This window comes from Felis catus, chromosome A2 (assembly GCF_018350175.1).
Source record: "Felis catus isolate Fca126 chromosome A2, F.catus_Fca126_mat1.0, whole genome shotgun sequence".
NCBI lineage: Eukaryota > Metazoa > Chordata > Mammalia > Carnivora > Felidae > Felis > Felis catus.
In genome coordinates, this window is record NC_058369.1 from 160,661,163 (window position 1) to 160,678,655 (window position 17,493).

The window sequence follows — 17,493 nt, forward strand, 5'->3', positions numbered from 1 at the left end:
GCTTTTAGAAGCCATGTGTCTCTATTTTTTAGAATACTGGTTTCATCATGTATGATATTTTTGAAGCCTGACTACACTAAAAATAGGACGTTTTAAATGTTCTTCATTAGCGAATATTTGGGAGATCAGAATGCGATGATGCCCATCTAAAGGGATATTTTCAGTTTGATTTCAGAATTGTAACAAGCGGTGAACCAATTAAAAAGACATTGCACCTCAAATATTATATTTTTGTGCACATTTTTCTAATTTGTTAAACTTATGTCATTTTTTTTTAAATGATGAAACTGCCTGTATGCCTTTGGCTTGTTATACTCTGTAAGTATAAACTGTAAAATAATTTCACTATTGGTTTCATGGTAATTTTGTTAATATCACTTCCTTTAAAATATTTAATCATGCTGGGATGCCTGGGTGGCTCAGTCAGTTAAGCATCCAGCTCCTAGTTTTGGCTCAGGTTATGATCTCATGGTTTGGGAGTTCAAGCCCCATGTCAGGCTCTGTGCTGACAGCTCGGAGCCTGGAGCCTGCTTCGGATTCTGTGTCCCCCCCTCTCTCTGCCCCTCCCCTGCTTGCTCTCTCTCTCCTCTCTCTCTCTCTCACTATAAATGAAAATAAACTTTAAAAAATATTTAATCATCCTAAATTCATAAAAAATAATTTTACAGTATCCTATAAAAGTTATTCATGCTATCTTTTCTTAATAAAAGAAACCTATAAACTTATGGGGTTTCATTCTTCCATTAGCCATTATTTTATTATTATTTTGATGTTTCTTGATTTTGATATTTCTTGATATTGATTGACTTGTCAAAATACTATCTTTGCTTGACCACTGGGCTTTGCCAAGTTTGGGTTTGCATTCTAATAGTTATATCAATATATAAAGACTTCACTCATTTTTTAGATTAAAGGGCTTATGTTGGATATGTGTTTCCTTCATCTACAAATAAGATGGCATTTTGGTATAGGTGGAGATTATGTAAATCCTTTGGCCAGACAGTTTGACTTTTTGTATAATGATATTATGTTTATGTGATAGATTTGAGAGAAATGGACCAGATAATCCAAAACTCACTTAGAGTGCAGCAGTCTGAGACATTCTCTATGTCCGCATTCATATGCTATCAAAATGGTACTGAAAGCCATTTTCAACTATCTAAGTGGCCTGATAATTCACTTATTCAAAATATAGTCAATAATTATTTAATGAGTACCTACTCGATGCCAGACAGAATTCTAGGCAATGGATAAAGAGTGGTCAAGAGACATAGTCCCTGCCATCAGGGAAAGCATAGTTCCATAAAGAAGCCTGGCAGGAAAGAAACCGACGCGTATTTAATTAGAACTTGTGATAGATCAAAAAGAGAGTGTCAGGTGGTGGTAAGAACTGAGGAAAACAAAAGAACCTTTTCTGTGACGGCTAGGGAAAAATACGCGTTAGGAAAGAGGGAATGTGTGCGTAAAGGTGTAAAGGAAAGAGTTTGAGCCACTGGTGACTCAAAGGAGGGCAGGTGTCCCGAGAACATGGCGGGAGGAAGAGGAGCGGGAGCCGATGGCCGCAGAGAAGCAGGCAGAGGGGACTGTGCAGAGACGGACCAGTGCTCCAACGTTTCCCAGGTGAGACGAGAGTCCATCAGAGGCTTTCAAGAGTGGTGTGATATAATGCGGAAGTTCACTCTGGCCTTTCGCTGAGAACAATTTAAAGCAAGGCAAGAATGGAAAAGGGCAGGCGGATGAGTAGGGAGGCATTGTGATCCAGGGAGAAGTGATGGTGGGTTGAAATGAGTGAGTAGAAACACAGAAAGTGGATAAATTTCGGGCAAGCTTTTGAATGTTAATTCACCAAGCTTTGCTGATGTCTGCTGTAGAAGCAGTAGAAAGGAGGCTGTGAAGAATAACTTCGGGTTTTCTGAGATGAGCGACCACGTACCTGGTGGTGCCATTAGCTGAGACGAGATTGAACGGGAGAGTGAGAAGGTGGGGGAGTACCCTGACCTCCTTTGTGATGCCTCTTACACATCCGAGGAGCTGGTCAGATACACAGCTTTCCGTGGAAGTCTGAGGCAGCGATAGAAGCTTGGAGCCACCCTAGGCAGAACCCAGGACCGAGCCCTGAGGACGTCAACACTTAACAGGCAGGGCGGTTAAGGTGGGGACAGGAAACATTTGAGCAGATGGTCCAGGGCTGGTATGTTATCCAGGAACTAGACTCCTTAAAATTTTCCTTTCTTGTCCTCATGTGTTCACACACGCCTGTTCCAGGTCTCACCATCCTAGGGTCATTTTAGGGAGGAGATCAGGAGTAACCGAAAAGCGAGAATAATGCGTGCCCTTTCCCTTTTGGGGCTTCACCCAGACAGTGCATGCATCGATCAAGCTTAGTCACAGACCCCCTGAATTAAAAGGAGCCTGGAAAATGGTATCCTTATTGGATGGCTCTGTGTCAAGACACAAATTCTGTCGCCGTAAAAGAAGGGGGTCAAAGATTTTGGAGAACAATGTGCACTAGAGGTCGATGACCTCATTAAGAAGCCTGGTTCTTTACTTTTTTTTGTCTCCTGGAGACTGGGCTAGTCTCCCTTCAAAAGCACATGGCCACATGAAAGACAGAAGATACCTGAACAAGATAACAGTTACCACAGGAAGCAAGAAAGAGGAAAGGGCTGCTGGCCAGACTTCCGCAACTTTCTGCTGTAATCCTCCACGTGGATGCAAGCTTTCTGCTCTGGCCAGACTCAACAATTCATTAATCTATGGCCACGTTTTGTATTTACTCATGCTGGTACAAGCTTTGGCTTTCCCTCCGTGTAGAAAGTTTCTCCTCCTCCTCTTGGGCTCATCTGAATCTGTGCTTTCTTCAGAGATTAACTTTTCCATAAATCTCAGTATACTCGTAGAACAGTGGTATATTCTCTTAATTTGGTACCAATATTTTTAATATCAGACACAGATAGAGACCTGACTTGCCGATTACATTGTGATGAATAAATACAATTTCTTGAGGATGAAACTGCCTTTATTCTTTGTTTCCCCAGAGTTTGTTTTAGAGTGTCCTGACTCATTAAAAAGAGCTTACTGCCGTTTACCTAGGTTGAATACAAATGGACCTGGAAGGTGAAGGAACTGATGATCTTACTGGTCTCTCTTCGTGTGAGCCTGTGATCTCTTAAAAGACGTTTTATTCATAAATCATTGCAGAATACGTTGTAAAATTATAACTCAAAGTAAATTAACAAAGTAAAATAAAGTGGACTCAGGTTTATTACAATAGAAATGACTTTTAAGGTGCTTCTATAGTAAGGCTACAATTGATGGGTATGGCTAGTCTAGAAATGTGTAATTGTTGGAAAGATGCGGACCAAATATGCTTGATTATTCTTAATGGAAACTTTGGGCATAATGTAGGAGGCATAATAAATATCTCTACATTTAAATATTTCCATAAATAAATGCTTGTTGAAGTAGCACCATCAATATAACATTAGGTTTTCTGGTCGTACAGCTATAAAATTAAGTTATGTAGCAATGAAATACTAAATTAGTTGCTGGAATTATGATTACTTCTCTATATAATTTCAGTTTGAACAGGAAAAAATGTAAGGCAGTGATATATACTCCACAGAGAATATGCCTTCAACTAAAATTGAAATCTAATTAGTGTGAAAATACAAGTACTAAAATATTGTTGAGATCAATATTAAAGGTAATGCAGAAGAAAACTCTGCCATGATTGTGGAAATAGCTCTGAGAGCCAGGAGTATAAAAAACAGCATTTCAGCAAGCAAACTTTCTAAATGAATTGCCTGCCTTGATGAACAGATATGAAATTCTGCAGCAAGATGAAAGAAAAAAATAAAATTCAGGAGGTAATTTACACTGGGATGGCAATTTATAAATCGCTCTAAATATTTTCCAGTCGTTCACAAAATAACCTATACCCTGACCTGAAGTTTTCTTTTCTGAAGTTTAGAACAAGGCATATATAATGTCCCGGGATAAAATTTGTACTAATCTGAAAGCAAATGACATACTGCAGAACTGGCCCCTGTCCCATAACTAAGCAGGTGGGGGATCTCAGCTGACACAGAAGGAGAATACGGAACTTAATTTTCAGGTCAAATGAAACTGCCTTTATATTCAGTAATCACTTTCTAGGAGTCATATGGGGTCTAAACTCGGGTTCCGAAATGATTAAACCGACTACGTGAGATTAGGAGATGATTATGTTGTTACTCTGAGTGGACAAGTGGCCTGATACATCAAATTGGCCTCTCCCACTTGCTGTCTCTCCCCCACGCCCTCCCTCCTGGGGCTGCTTCTCTCCTCCTCCAGATTCTTCCTTGAGCCCCTAGGGAGGAGGGACTAAATGCCCTGGAGTTTTTTAATTCGCAGTGAGGTCCTCTGACTGCCTGCCTGAGCAGCCCTGGAAAGCAGGTTAGAAAGACAGGATCTCAGACTCCATCCCAGACTTAAGAAATCAGAATTTTCATTGTAACCAGATTTTCAAGTGACTCCTATATGCACGAACATTTGAGAACTTTTGTGTACCAGTAGTTCAGGATGTTAGTAACAGCAAGCCGTTCTGAAAAACCCTCCACTGTTAATCATTATTTGGTATTGTGCGAACACATTTCAGAAAACCACTGTGTGTTTTTTATATTGGGTTCTTAATAATAACTATTAAGCACCGTAGAAAAAGAAAAGAAAACACTTTCGAAGTCCTTTGAAGACTACCATTGCATTCCATGATGCTGTCAGATTGACATTCTTTTCGATTTGAAATAAACTTTCTTCTGCTGTCTCTGTTAAAGTAGTATCCACAGAAGGGAGCCGTGACAAACAAACCTGGAACCATTTGCAGTTTCTTCTATCTGCGAATACCATTTTTTCTCAATGCTTTGCCATTAAAATCGAGTATAGAAATAAAAGAGATACTCAGGGTAAAATAAAACTACAACTGTCATCCATAACCCTAGACAGGATTGTTGCATCCATCCAAACAGCCACTTCGTCCGTAGTGATGGATTTTAGAGTAAGTAATCGTTATACATTTCAAGTTTCAAAGGTTAGCTTTTGTTTGTCTTCCATATCGTGGTATAAGTCACTTTTATTTGAAAAAAAATGCCTTCTGCTTCTGAAGCATTTTAGAAAGCATTGCTACGACTGGAGGGATGATTCAAGCTGGAAGAGTCTTGGGGACAGAAATAATTGGATGCATCACTTCCTCTGGAGCCCTTTGATCACAGCAAATTGACACTCGCCAACTTGTCCCATGCAGGGTCCTGATACTGCCCCCAAGTAGCTGTCCCGTAACCACAGTGGAGCCACTGGGAGTCTCATTTGATGCAAATCAAACTTCCAACCTAGGACAAGCCATGAAACAAACTCTACATGTAACAGTTACCTCAAGCAAGAGTCTGGATGTAAGACTAAAATCATACATAACACCAATCCATAGTTCTCCCAGTAAAAGAGATGTTTCCTCCAAACTTACTTCTGTCCCTCAGTGTAACTTCATATTCGGCATCTTCGTCCATTGCTTCGGTCAGTGGCCAGCAGGCATTTTCTGGGTAGATGAGGCACCTCGTCATGCTGAGTCATAAGATGAAAATCCCTAACTGCAGAATCTCACGGTTTACAAGAGACAAGATGTTCAAACAATTACTAACCAATGTGATAATGGTGCATAGGACCTCTGCAAATGGTCTTGTGGGAGCATGGGAGAAGAAATAGGAAGCGGGAGACTAGTTTCATTCATATTTTGTTTTGCTTGGTGACTGGCCCTAAAATTTTTGTTTTAAATATAGTGGTAAAGTATAGTGGTTTGAAATTACATTTGAGTCAATTTGTTTGGAAATAAAACATCTCTCACCATCAAGAACTAAATGCCAGAGGTGCCTGGGTGGCTCAGTCGGTTAAGCATCTGACTCTGGATCTCCGCTCAGGTCACGATGTCACAGTTGGAGCCCTGTGTAGGGCTCTGTGCTGATGGTGTGGAGCTCGCTTGGGGATTCTGTCTCTCCTTCTCTCTGCCCCTCCCTAGCTTGTGCGCTCTTTCTCCTCCTCTCCACCCCTCTCTCAAAATAAATAAAACTTAATGTTTTTTCTTTAAAAAAAAAAAAGAAAAGAAGAACTAAATGCCAGTACCAGCAAAAGGATACTATCTGTTTAAAAAATGCAAATTATAAGGAACAGACATTACCAAATGAGATATTAAAACCCCATTTAAATAAGAGACCACTTTTAAAGAAATCTTTAATACTGAATTTTAGGAGCATTCAGTCAGTCTCACTTGATGGTTATACACTTCGCGTGTGTGTTTAAGTACATGGTAGTCTTTTTTATCACTGAGAGGTGGCTTCTCTGCTTTGTGCGTTATTTAGAGCACATTGAGATTCTGAGCTGGCTTTGCTTTGCAACTCAGTACACTTCTGCATCACTTCCTCCTGAATTAATTGATATAATGACCTGATGTAAATTACTTTCACTATTAGACTGAGCTAATATTAACCCACAACCATTTAGAAAGTAAATATACCACACAAAGCCATATACACGCTGAATTCCAAAATTAAGTACCAAGGATGTTTCTTTAGTTTTTCATAATTTTTGAGTGTTTATCCCATTGCTTTCTCTCATGATCTGGAGAATCAGGGCCTCTTCAGAGGCCCATGCCATGCCTCGGTGCCTGCAAGGGTACAGGAGGGCACAGTTCTCTGTCTGTGTCATCGCTTTCTCACTCTCTGCTGGGAAAATTTTCAACATGTTGTTATAAAAATGCAGTGAAATGCTTTAAACTTCATATTTATTTATATTCTACCCATAGCTACTCTAATGTCCATATTTCTATAGCATTTCCGATTCCTTTTATATTCACTAAATTCTGCCTCGCGTTGTATTTTGTGTGAATCCTATTCCCCACCTCCACCTAGGTCATAAGGTCTTTGGAGAGGGACCCTCCTTAAAGCCTTGAAAACACCAAGCCCAAATTCATTTGAAATACAAGTGCCTTTTAAGGTGGACTGAATTTTCCACACCCACCCTTCCCCCATGATAATCCAGCATTTTTTGCTTCTGTTGTATTTTCCCCCAGCAATGCTCTTTCTCTCAGTTCTCTTATAATCTTGTCTGTTCATTGAGGCTCTACCTACAAGCTTTATATTGTGCCCCAGATCTACATATGATCCCTCATGTAAAACTCCATCATGCATCGTTTCCCCCTGCACTATGGCACTTTTCATTTCCATCTTACATTATAGTTTTCATATATACAATATATTTACTTTTATAGGCTGTGAGTTCTTGAAATCTTACTTGCCTTCTATTCCCATGTGCTATGCACATAGCAAGTGTTCAGTGAATGTGTGTTGCCTCACTAAAGGTTTGCAAAGAGTTGTAGGGGACCACGTTCCTACATAAGAATGGGAGGTTCAATGCCAGACGGAATTATGCCTGCTGTGGGTTTAGGCATGACTGAGGGTAAATCAAGAATGGGGGGATGCTGTCTCTGAGACCAGCCCTATCAAATTTCACAGCAGGAAGCTACCAGGGCATTATGACTCAGGGGTCCCATGCAGTGTGGGTCCCTCTCAGTCCATTGCCTGTGATCCATTATGGTAGATTCTACTGTTTTAACCTGGGTAGCCATTTCCGTTTTAGACAGTTTCTTATTAAAATCTTGAAATCTTTTGTGAATGGTAATACGGAGTAATGCCTTTGTTATCTGTGAGCATCTTAACCAGAATTACAAAGAATCAGGTTTTCGGGAAGTTGAAGAAAAGAATTGGTGGGAAGAATAAGGCAGTAGGACCAGGAGGAAGTAAAGAGTCTGCTATTGAAACAGGAGTGTTTCTGAACAGGTTTCAACCTCACTGTGGTGAGAATACAGGCAAGCTAGGAAATTATGCCCTCGACGTTGCAGTCCAAATATTTGTAGCTCCCCTATGCTGTCCCTCTATTTCCTGCCTGTTAGTTATCTAGTCTATGCGTATTACCTCCATACCTTACAGCTACTTATGGGGTAGGTAAAATTACTCCGTATTTCAAAAGAGAAATTGACATTAAGAAAGGTTAAGGGCGCCTGGGTGGCTCAGTCGGTTAAGCGTCCGACTTCAGCTCAGGTCATGATCTTGTGGTCTGTGAGTTCGAGCCCTAGTCAGGTTCTGTGCTGACAGCTCAGAGGCTGGAGCCTGCTTTCGATTCTGTGTCTCCCCGTCTCTCTACGCCTACCCCACTTGTGCTCTCTCTCTCTCTCTCAAAAAATAAACAAACATTAAAAGTAAAGGTTAACTTACGTAGCCACAACTGGCTCTATCATAAATAGAAAGACAAAGATTTCAACATGAAACCCACATTTTCCCCTGTATTATGCTTGATGTTTTGGATACGTGGCTTTCATTCACCAGCTGGATACAGGGGGAGAAGTACAGAAGAGTTAGCAATCTTTTCTGGCTGTTGCCATGGCATTTTTTTCAAAAACTCAAACTGCTATGAAAAACTCAGTGTCACCCCTTTCTGACTTGGTATTGGCCTTGATATGGAAGAAGACCAGAAACAAGATGGCTACCCTATCTTTCACCAGGAGGAAATCCAGCTAGTGACTTTTTTTGTGTGCAAAGGCAAAATAAAATGAATCTGTGCTATGCAAATGAGTCTCTCCACTGTTTGTTAATTTCTACTGTTTACTCAAAAAATGGGAAACACCAGGCTTGTGATACATCATCTTTTGTGCGCCTGGCACCTTCCATCATGGATCATATTAATCTGCTTAAACTAACAAGGATTAATTGCCTGGGTAAGTCAACCTGGCATTGAAATGATATATTGCCCAGACGGCTTGGAATTTGGCCACTCATAAATCTCATTCGTGTGTTGGTTCATTTCTGTTTGTCTCTTTCTCTGACAGATGTGTGCCCAATCACTGCGAGCATGGCGGGAAGTGCTCGCAAACATGGCACAGCTTCCAGTGCGCTTGCGAGGAGACGGGGTATAGTGGAGCCACCTGCCACAACTGTGAGTGCCTCTCCCTCTCCCTCTGACCTTGTAATTGCACGCAGACCCCGGGTCTTCTGCATGCACCCACTGGTCAGCTGCTTCTAAGGAACCCAGATTGTGTTGTCACATCATGACAACAGTTCCGAGTTGTCAAGATACATTCTCTCTTGCCTAATGACTCCAAAAAGAAGGACCCACGCGTCCAGTGTTCCGTAAACATGGTTGGGAAGGGAAGGCTGATCTTGGATTTGCCTCTGTGTGCCCAAGCCGTGTCTGGATATTTTGGGAAATTGTGTTAGTGTAATGTATCTGGCTGGATCCTCATTTATCAGTTCATCAGAGAGGCAGACACAGTATAATTTGAACCTTCAGTGTCTAGACAGGAGTCGTCTTATGCCCCGTCACAACTGTTTGGCCACATTTTTCAGATCAGAAAAATAAGTTAGAAAGTGGAATAAAGCCCATTAAGTTCTGTATCTAAAGCAAGAATCCAAGAAGGCAAGTTGTTTTTCTAGATATTAAAAGTAAAAAGCGGCACGTAAAATGACTAGTAAAACACAGATGTGCCTTGTGTTACATAATCGCTTTATGCTGAAAAGTTAAAGATTAAATTTTTTTGTGATCCAAGAATATTTTTAAATGAATGTGAACTCTATATTTGTGACATTAATTTTCCAAAAATGCACGGCTATTTAGAAATCCCTTTGGAAACAGATTTGGCATACAACGTATAGTTGAAAGAAGTCCATTGTCTGCAGTGTGTGTGTGTGTGTGTGTGTGTGTGTGTGTGTGTGCGCGCGCTCGCATGCATGCGTAGGGAGAAAGGAAGCAGGGGAGAGAAAGAGATTCTGTCTTCTTCAGTCTCTTCCTAATATGCTGAAAAACTGAGAATCTAATATCTAAACCCTCTAATTACACAGACTTCTTTCATTTCACTTCATTTTTAGGAAACAATGACACAAATATCATCAGAGAAGAGTTCTAGGGTTAATAAAATGCAGTACAGCTCTCTGAGCCTTTCATATCATTATCTGTAGCAAAAGTTAGAAATTGTGTTCAGAATAGAAGACTTCAACAGAGAAAAATGTAATTTATTGTCTTGCGCTTACAATTGTGTTTAGAAAGTTGCTCAAAAACAAGAGACAAAAATGCTCTTAGAAAAATTAACATCAACAGTAAGATATACAAGAAAATAAAAACAGATAGTAGGGCACCTGGGTGGCTTAGTCGGTTACGTGTCCAACTCTTGACTTTGGCTCAGGTCATGATTTCACAGTTCATAAGTTCAAGCCCCACGTCGGGCTCTGCACTAACAGTGCGAAGTCTGCTTGGGATTCTCTCTCTCCCTCACTCTCTACCTCTCCCCTGTTCTTTCTCTCCCTCTGAAAATAAATAAATAAACTTAAAAAAGATAGTAATTTGGTTATCATTAAAGTTTATATAGGTATATGGAAAAGTAATGAATAAAAAATGAAACTGATATTGAAAGTAGTTACAGTATAGGAATTATATAACTGAAGTTGCCCCTTGCCAATCATGCCAAAATGTTAAGTTTCAGTCTGTGATATTCATTATATGATAAACAATGCTTGAGTTAGGTAACTTTGATACAACTACGCACATTCACTCCACCAGTATAATTTATATAGTGTGACATATATACCACCATTAACTATAAGGGATCTTTGTCCTAAATATGAAAATTCTAACTAAAGACAAAGAACCAGAAATTGGTGGTGATGACAAGGGGTTCCTAACTCCAGTGACCATTTTGGTATTGAACTGGAAAGCAGGAGGCACCTGGGTGTCTCAGTCGGCTAAGCGTCCGACTTCGGCTCAGGTCATGATCTCACGGTTTGTGAGTTCGAGCCCTGCATCAGGCTCTGTACTGACAGCTCAGAGCCTGGAGCCTGCTTCCGAGTCTGTGTCTCCTTTCTTTCTGAGTCTGTGTCCTCTTTCTCTGCCCCTCCCCCACTCATGCTCTGTCTCTCTCAAAAATAAACATTTAAAAAAAAGGAAGTAATTATTTTTATAGCTGCTTCTTTCATTTAAAGACACAGCGAAGAAAAAGAGATTTTAAAAATATTTAATTTGTTTTAAATTTAAATATATGGTACAGGTTGGATAGTTGAGGTTTTCTTTGTTTGTTTGTTTTTAAAGAGTAATGACTCCAAGTATTAGAAATGTCCTGAGAGTATTTACATAAAAGAGGGAAATGATCTCCTCCCAGAAATGCTCATTTCTACCTGTTCATTATTTCACTTCTGTATCTGTAAAAGTAGAGTCATTCTTTTAAACCTAACCTGATCTCTGCTGGTCTTCTCTAAGTGAAACTGAAATCTTGAAAATCAAGTGTGCGCGTAGAGGCTAGAAGACCACCGTGCCTAATTAGAGAAAGTGGTCACTGACACTATTTTGTGGTGAAAAATATTTATCTTGTACCTTATTGAAGGCTATATGCTTCCAAATAAACTGAAAGGCTTGATTTATCTCTTAGTTACTCCCATGGATCCATTCAAAATCAGAAGGGTCTGGTCCAGCAAGAATAAGGTAAAAATATATAGTGTATGCCTTTCAGTTTGATACAGAATGAACGACATTGCATCTGGCCTCAGTGATAGCACTCGTAGCAAGAGCATTGAGGTCCAAAGAAACTGGCTTCAGATGCTGGCTAGCTGACTCCAAGATTACCATGCCTTGTGCCTTTGTGGTGAGTCATTTCACTTCTCGTAGAAGTCACTTCACTTCTTCCTCTTGGCTAAATAGCTACCGAGGTCTCTTACAGTTCTAAAGCCAGTGAGCTGAGTCTTTCTGCTGCTGTTTCTGTGCTCTGTGGTTTTGAACTTTGTTATTGTTACAAAATAATTTAGCTTGTTATTGCCTGCAGAGGACCAAGGATCCCTTTTGAAAAAAAGGACTTATGGTAATTTTATTACAGTACTACTTTTAAAGGGAAGAACAAAGACAGCTAACTAAAATCTAGAGTGTAGTATAACTAAATATTTAGTAGAGCTTCAAACATTACAGCTGGGCTACTATTTCTACACATTTTCACCTCGGGTCTTGGGTTGCTCAGGGTGACATAACTATTTCTCAGAAGACCGGTGATCATCCAGGCCAGAGGCTGGAAGATCCAAGATGGAACCGGGAGGCCCTTCTATGATAGGTCACACTGCCTGAGTTTGAACCTGGCCCTGTCTCTTACTTACTTGTAACCTTGGGCACTCAGACTCTTTGAGCTCCACTGTGAAATGGGTGCAGTGACCCTTGTAAAGCCATCCTAAGATTAAATGATGTGGTTTATGGAAGGCACTGAGAAGAGTTTCAGCAACATTAGTAATCAGCAAATTTCCACTAATTCATCCCTTTTAGGACAAACGTCCTCTGATCTGAACCTCTGCATCAGTAACTGACCACATCCCATAACTGGTCACTTAATTTCATCCTCCTGTTCATTGTCGTCATTCTCATGGCAGAGTGGGTTTCAAGTGAGTGATTTCCATAGTTTTCTCTTTTTTCCAGAAGAATTGAAGAAAATTAAAAGGGACCCGTATCTGTCTGTTGGTGTGTTTATATGTGGAGAATTTATCTTCAAATACATTTTGCGTGGGGCTCAGAGGCTTGTCATTTACAAACCACTGTCCTGAGGAGCCAGGATGCCACCCTTTGGATGAGGAAATGCCCCAGGGAAAGCCAAAGGTCAGATCAGTCGCAGGAAAGGGCAACCCGGTGTTTGTTCTCCTAAACACCAAAGAGGTTAGTTTGTGACCAAATCATGCAAATACATTAACCTGTTGCTGTTTTACCTTTTTAATTTTTTTTTTAATGTTTATTTATTTTTGAGACAGAGACAGAGCGTGAGCAGGGAAGGGGCAGAGACAGAGAGAGGGAGACACAGAATCCGAAACAGGCTCCAGGCTCTGAGCTGTCAGCATGGAGCCCAACGTGGGGCTCGAACCCACGAACTGTGAGATCACGACCTGAGCCAAAGTCAGACGCTTAACTGACTGAGCCACCCAGGCACCCCTGTTTTATCTTCTTAAATTTTCTTATGCAGATACATATTCCATTCTCAATGAATTTGTAACTTACTAGTAGCACATAGAAACTTAAAATTGCATCAAAGAGGTTAGAATGATCGTGTTGAATAGTTCGTCTATCGTTTGTTATATTGACTTACCTTCACCCTCTCAAAAGTGTAAGAGTGTGTCTTTCTTGTGAGCGAAGCTTCATGTTGATAGTTACAGTCTTTGTCTCTTCCTGGTGCTTTATAGACCCTTCCAATTGTTCTGCAAGCTTGCTTTCCAATGCTTCAAGTGCTCTTTAAGATCCAATAATCATCTCATGTTTTCCATATGTGTGCCTTACTCTTTGTAATTATGGTGCTCACCTACATAAATTAAGTCCAAAAGGCAATCCCTCATCTCAGGGCTTGGTAGACAGATTTTTTTCTCATGCTTCTGGAGACTGTCTTTGGCCTCAGTCCTTCTACATATGATATCAACCTCTTAATCGGAACTGCCCCCCAAATCCCCAGAATATTCTCGGCAATATGAAAGCTGTTGGCTATCTTCCTAAGCAAGAGGACATTGGACAGATATAAACAGTGTTTGGGGCTGAACATTTAGAAGAATTATTAATACCAGATCTTCATTCTGAGAGAAAATCTTCTTGCAATTTTTTGTATGAAAAGAGAGATCTCACCTTGCACCGATAAATAAACATTACTGTTTCTAGACGTAGTAAGAGGAGATAAATGGAATGACCTACACAGATATCTTCGAATTTAAAAATTATGTGATTTCTGAGTTCTGAGATCCTAAGAAGGAACAGGGTCTGATGTTGCCCCCCAAATGCAAAAGTAAAATTTTTACTAGCCAAATAGCACACGCCATATTCTTTGTAATCCAGGATACCCGTAAGTGATTGAATTCAAGGCATAATTAAAAAAAGAAATTAATCTCACCTGCTTTAGTCACACTAACCTAGGGCATAAACACCTAGATTTATTGGCTGTGGGAAATTTTGTGCCTCCATCTGTTTGGAACGACCACAGACCTAAGAATCAATGACGACACCTTGGAATTTGAACACTGCACCCCACCTCTCCCCCTCAAGAAGACATTCACTGAATATAATCATGTCCTTACAGAATTGGAATCCATCGGGGCACCTGGGTGGTTCAGTCGGTTGAGTGTCCAACTTCTGCTCAGGTGGTGATCTCATGGTCTGTGAGTTCAAGCCAAGCGTCGGGCTCCGTGCTGACAGCTCAGAGCCTGGAGTCTGCTTTGGATTCTATGTTTCCCTCTCTCTCTACTCCTCCCCCGTGCTCACTCACTCTCTCTGTCTCTTTCTCTCTCTCTCTCTCTCTCTCTCTCTCTCTCTCTCTCTCTCTCAGAGGTAAACAAACTTTGGGGCACCTGGATAGCTCAGTCAGGTGAGCGTCCAACTTCGGCTCAGGTCAACATCTCATGATTTGTGAGTTTGAGCCCCGCATCGGGCTCTGTGCTGACAGCTCGAAGCCTGGAGCCCGCTTCGGATTCTGTGTCTCCCTCTCTTTCAGCCCCTCTCTTGCCCATGCTTGCTCTCTATCTCTCTCTCTCAAAAATAAACATGAAAAAAATTTTTTAAAAGAATTGGAATCCATCCCTCAGCTATAAATTTAACTGGCTTATACAGACCTATGTAGTATGGCTAAGTTTTTAACCTGATTTTCCACCATACTTTTCCTCACTTTCTCCCTTCTGGTCTCTTTGGCCTCCTTTCAGTTTTTCACGAATGCCCTGTATCCTCACACTGTTCCCTCTGCCGCACCACTGCTGCCACTACAGGACTTTTGCACATATTCCCTCTCTGCTTTATCAGGTACGTTCTACTCATCCTTCAAATCTCAGTTTGGTAGCCACCTCCTTAAGGAAGCTTTCTGTGACCCTGTAATTGGGCCAAACCCTCTTATTCTAAGATATATCTTAGCACAGTGATGATGGTGATTCAACATTTATTATTTGTGATTCTTTAATACCATCTGTCACTTCCAGAGGCCCATAATATCTCAGAGGAGACCGTGCCAGACTCTGTTCACCATTTTATTCCCAGGGCCTGCCCCGTATATAGTATGTGCTCAGTGAATGTGCCATGAGTCAAAGAGCGAACGAATGGCAGAGAAGGTACAAAGCATCGATAGCTTTTTAAAGATCACTGTCCTTTATGCAAATTCATGAAGATAGCTAAAGTATGAAGAGAGACAAAAGCTAAAGGGACAAAGGAAAACAGGAGGGCAGGTAAAAGAAGAGGGGTTTGCGGAAGGCTGAGGGGGTAGTGATGGTAACAACAGTAGGAACAACCACCAGCGGTATAAAGTTATAAAAAATTATACGGAAGAAGTCAGTACACGAGCACAGAAACCTGCACGTTTCGAATAATCCTGAGGAAAACACTGCGATGTGCATGTGAAGGCATGTTCACCAAAGCGACTTGCCGGAATATGTAATTATACGCAAAGTAAGTTGCAACCAGAAAAATGACCTCTTATTTAAAATAAGAGACGTACTGGCTGGTGTCTGAGCTACCGTGAAATAGATGCAGGTGCGTTGAAATATGGACAAGTGAGTGACAAACGTGTTTAAACCTGGGGTGAGATGGGAATAAGATGACCATGGTCCTTTTACTCATCAGGTGATATCACATGGCTATTCTTGCTATCAGAAAATTACAAAGGGGCGCCTGGGTGGCGCAGTCGGTTAAGCGTCCGACTTCAGCCAGGTCACGATCTCACGGTCCGTGAGTTCGAGCCCCGCGTCGGGCTCTGGGCTGATGGCTCGGAGCCTGGAGCCTGTTTCGGATTCTGTGTCTCCCTCTCTCTCTGCCCCTCCCCCATTCATGCTCTGTCTCTCTCTGTCTCAAAAATAAATAAACGTTGAAAAAAAAATTTTAAAAAAAAAAGAAAATTACAGAGAAGGAAAAGAACTCAGGATTTGAAATTCGATGCTGTGATGTCAAATGCTCAGGCTGTAGAGCCAGCCTTCCCTCTCCGTTAGCAGCGTTTTCCCAGGTGGAGGACAGCAATTCTCTCCCAAACCTGTGAGTCGTCTGTTTCGTCGACCCCAGTAGCATGTTAGTATGAATGTCACTTACACTCTTAAAGGGTGAAGCAAACTCTCAGGACACGCTGCTGGCCACTGATAGAGAAGGGTTGGCCTGAATCTGCTTCCACTTTCTTCCCCTCCCTCTCTGCTATCTTGGCTTTGGGTTTTGGACGGTCACTTACCCTGTCTGAACTCAAGTTCCCTCCGGGACATTCAGTGAAATATTAGCTCTTAAAATGCTTTGTAAACTTAGAAAATACTTGGCATCATTTTGTAACTTTTATTGTACGTGCCACCACATCTTTAGAAACAGCCAGCAAAAGTTTTGTCTGATTACAGGTAGCCTCAGGTTACGAGGCACTGACGTAGTTGATTCCCGAGGAAAAGATCTGAGGATGTCTCAATATTTAAGCCCATAATCACCGAAAAGCTAAAAGGCTTTATTAGCAACTATAATAGCTACGCAGGCTGATTTGCACGTGCAGGGTGAGTCTGCTCTCTCTGACCTGGACACAGCATCTGGTTAGGTAACCAGATCGCACTTCTCTGCTATCAGGTGGACAATTAATTACCAGTCTTCCAGCTTTACCTCCCTCTCATCCTTTTCATCCTGCACCATGACCTACTTCAGATGCTCCGTGTGTCTCTGTCATTAAGGGATATGTCCGTGTCATTAAGGAGTGGCTCTAGGGCACAACCACAGGACTGCGGGACACATAGATCTATAGTCCTACCATTGCTTGTTCGTTCTTTGTCCATTCACCGCCAGTGTGGTGAGAGTGGACTGCATTCTGCATACGGGAACGTGGAGTAGAGAAAGAAGAGGGGAGTATGTGGGACTGGGTGGCTCAGTCAGGTAAGCGTCCAACTCTTGATTTCAGCTCAGGTCATGACCTTACAGTCACGCGTTCGGGCTCCCCTTCCAGCTCTGTTTTGATGGTACGGAGCCTGCTTGGGATTCTTTCTCTCTGCCCCTCCCCTGTGCTCTCTCTCTCTTTCTCTCGCTCTCTTTCTCTCTCAAAATAAATAAATAAACTTTCAAAAAACAAACAAACAAAAAAAAATAAAAGCCCTTGTGATCATAACTCATTTACACATCTTTGGCACATTGAGGTTGTGAACTAAGGATAAATTGTATCGCATGTTTACCTCTTATGGTCTAAGTTGCCACTTTTCATTTTACAAAGTATGTATAGGTGTAATCATATGGGAAAATGACTTAATATCTTATCACAGATACTTTGTAGTCCTAAACAGTTGTTTCACCTTTTCAGATTATATTGGCAGATTATCTCTCCATTTTTTTCTGGACTTTTTTCTTACCCGGCGGATGGAGAGAGATAGGAGTGAGGAGGAAACTGCTCCAGCAAGGTGTGGGGTGGGGGGCGGTCTGGTTTTCATGGAACACGCA

General features: G+C 41.3%; 1 protein-coding gene across 5 annotated transcripts in view; it reads left to right on the plus strand.

The window, feature by feature from the left end:
• The window catches only part of CNTNAP2 (contactin associated protein 2), a 1,965,211-nt gene that overhangs the window by 1,196,885 nt on the left and 750,833 nt on the right, over window positions 1-17,493 (plus strand). For all 5 annotated transcript variants that reach the window (XM_045053282.1, XM_045053281.1, XM_023250688.2 and 2 more), the window contains one exon: window positions 8,909-9,015. In XM_045053282.1, coding sequence (XP_044909217.1) covers window positions 8,909-9,015 — 107 coding nt within the window. The remainder of the gene's footprint in view (window positions 1-8,908; window positions 9,016-17,493) is intronic.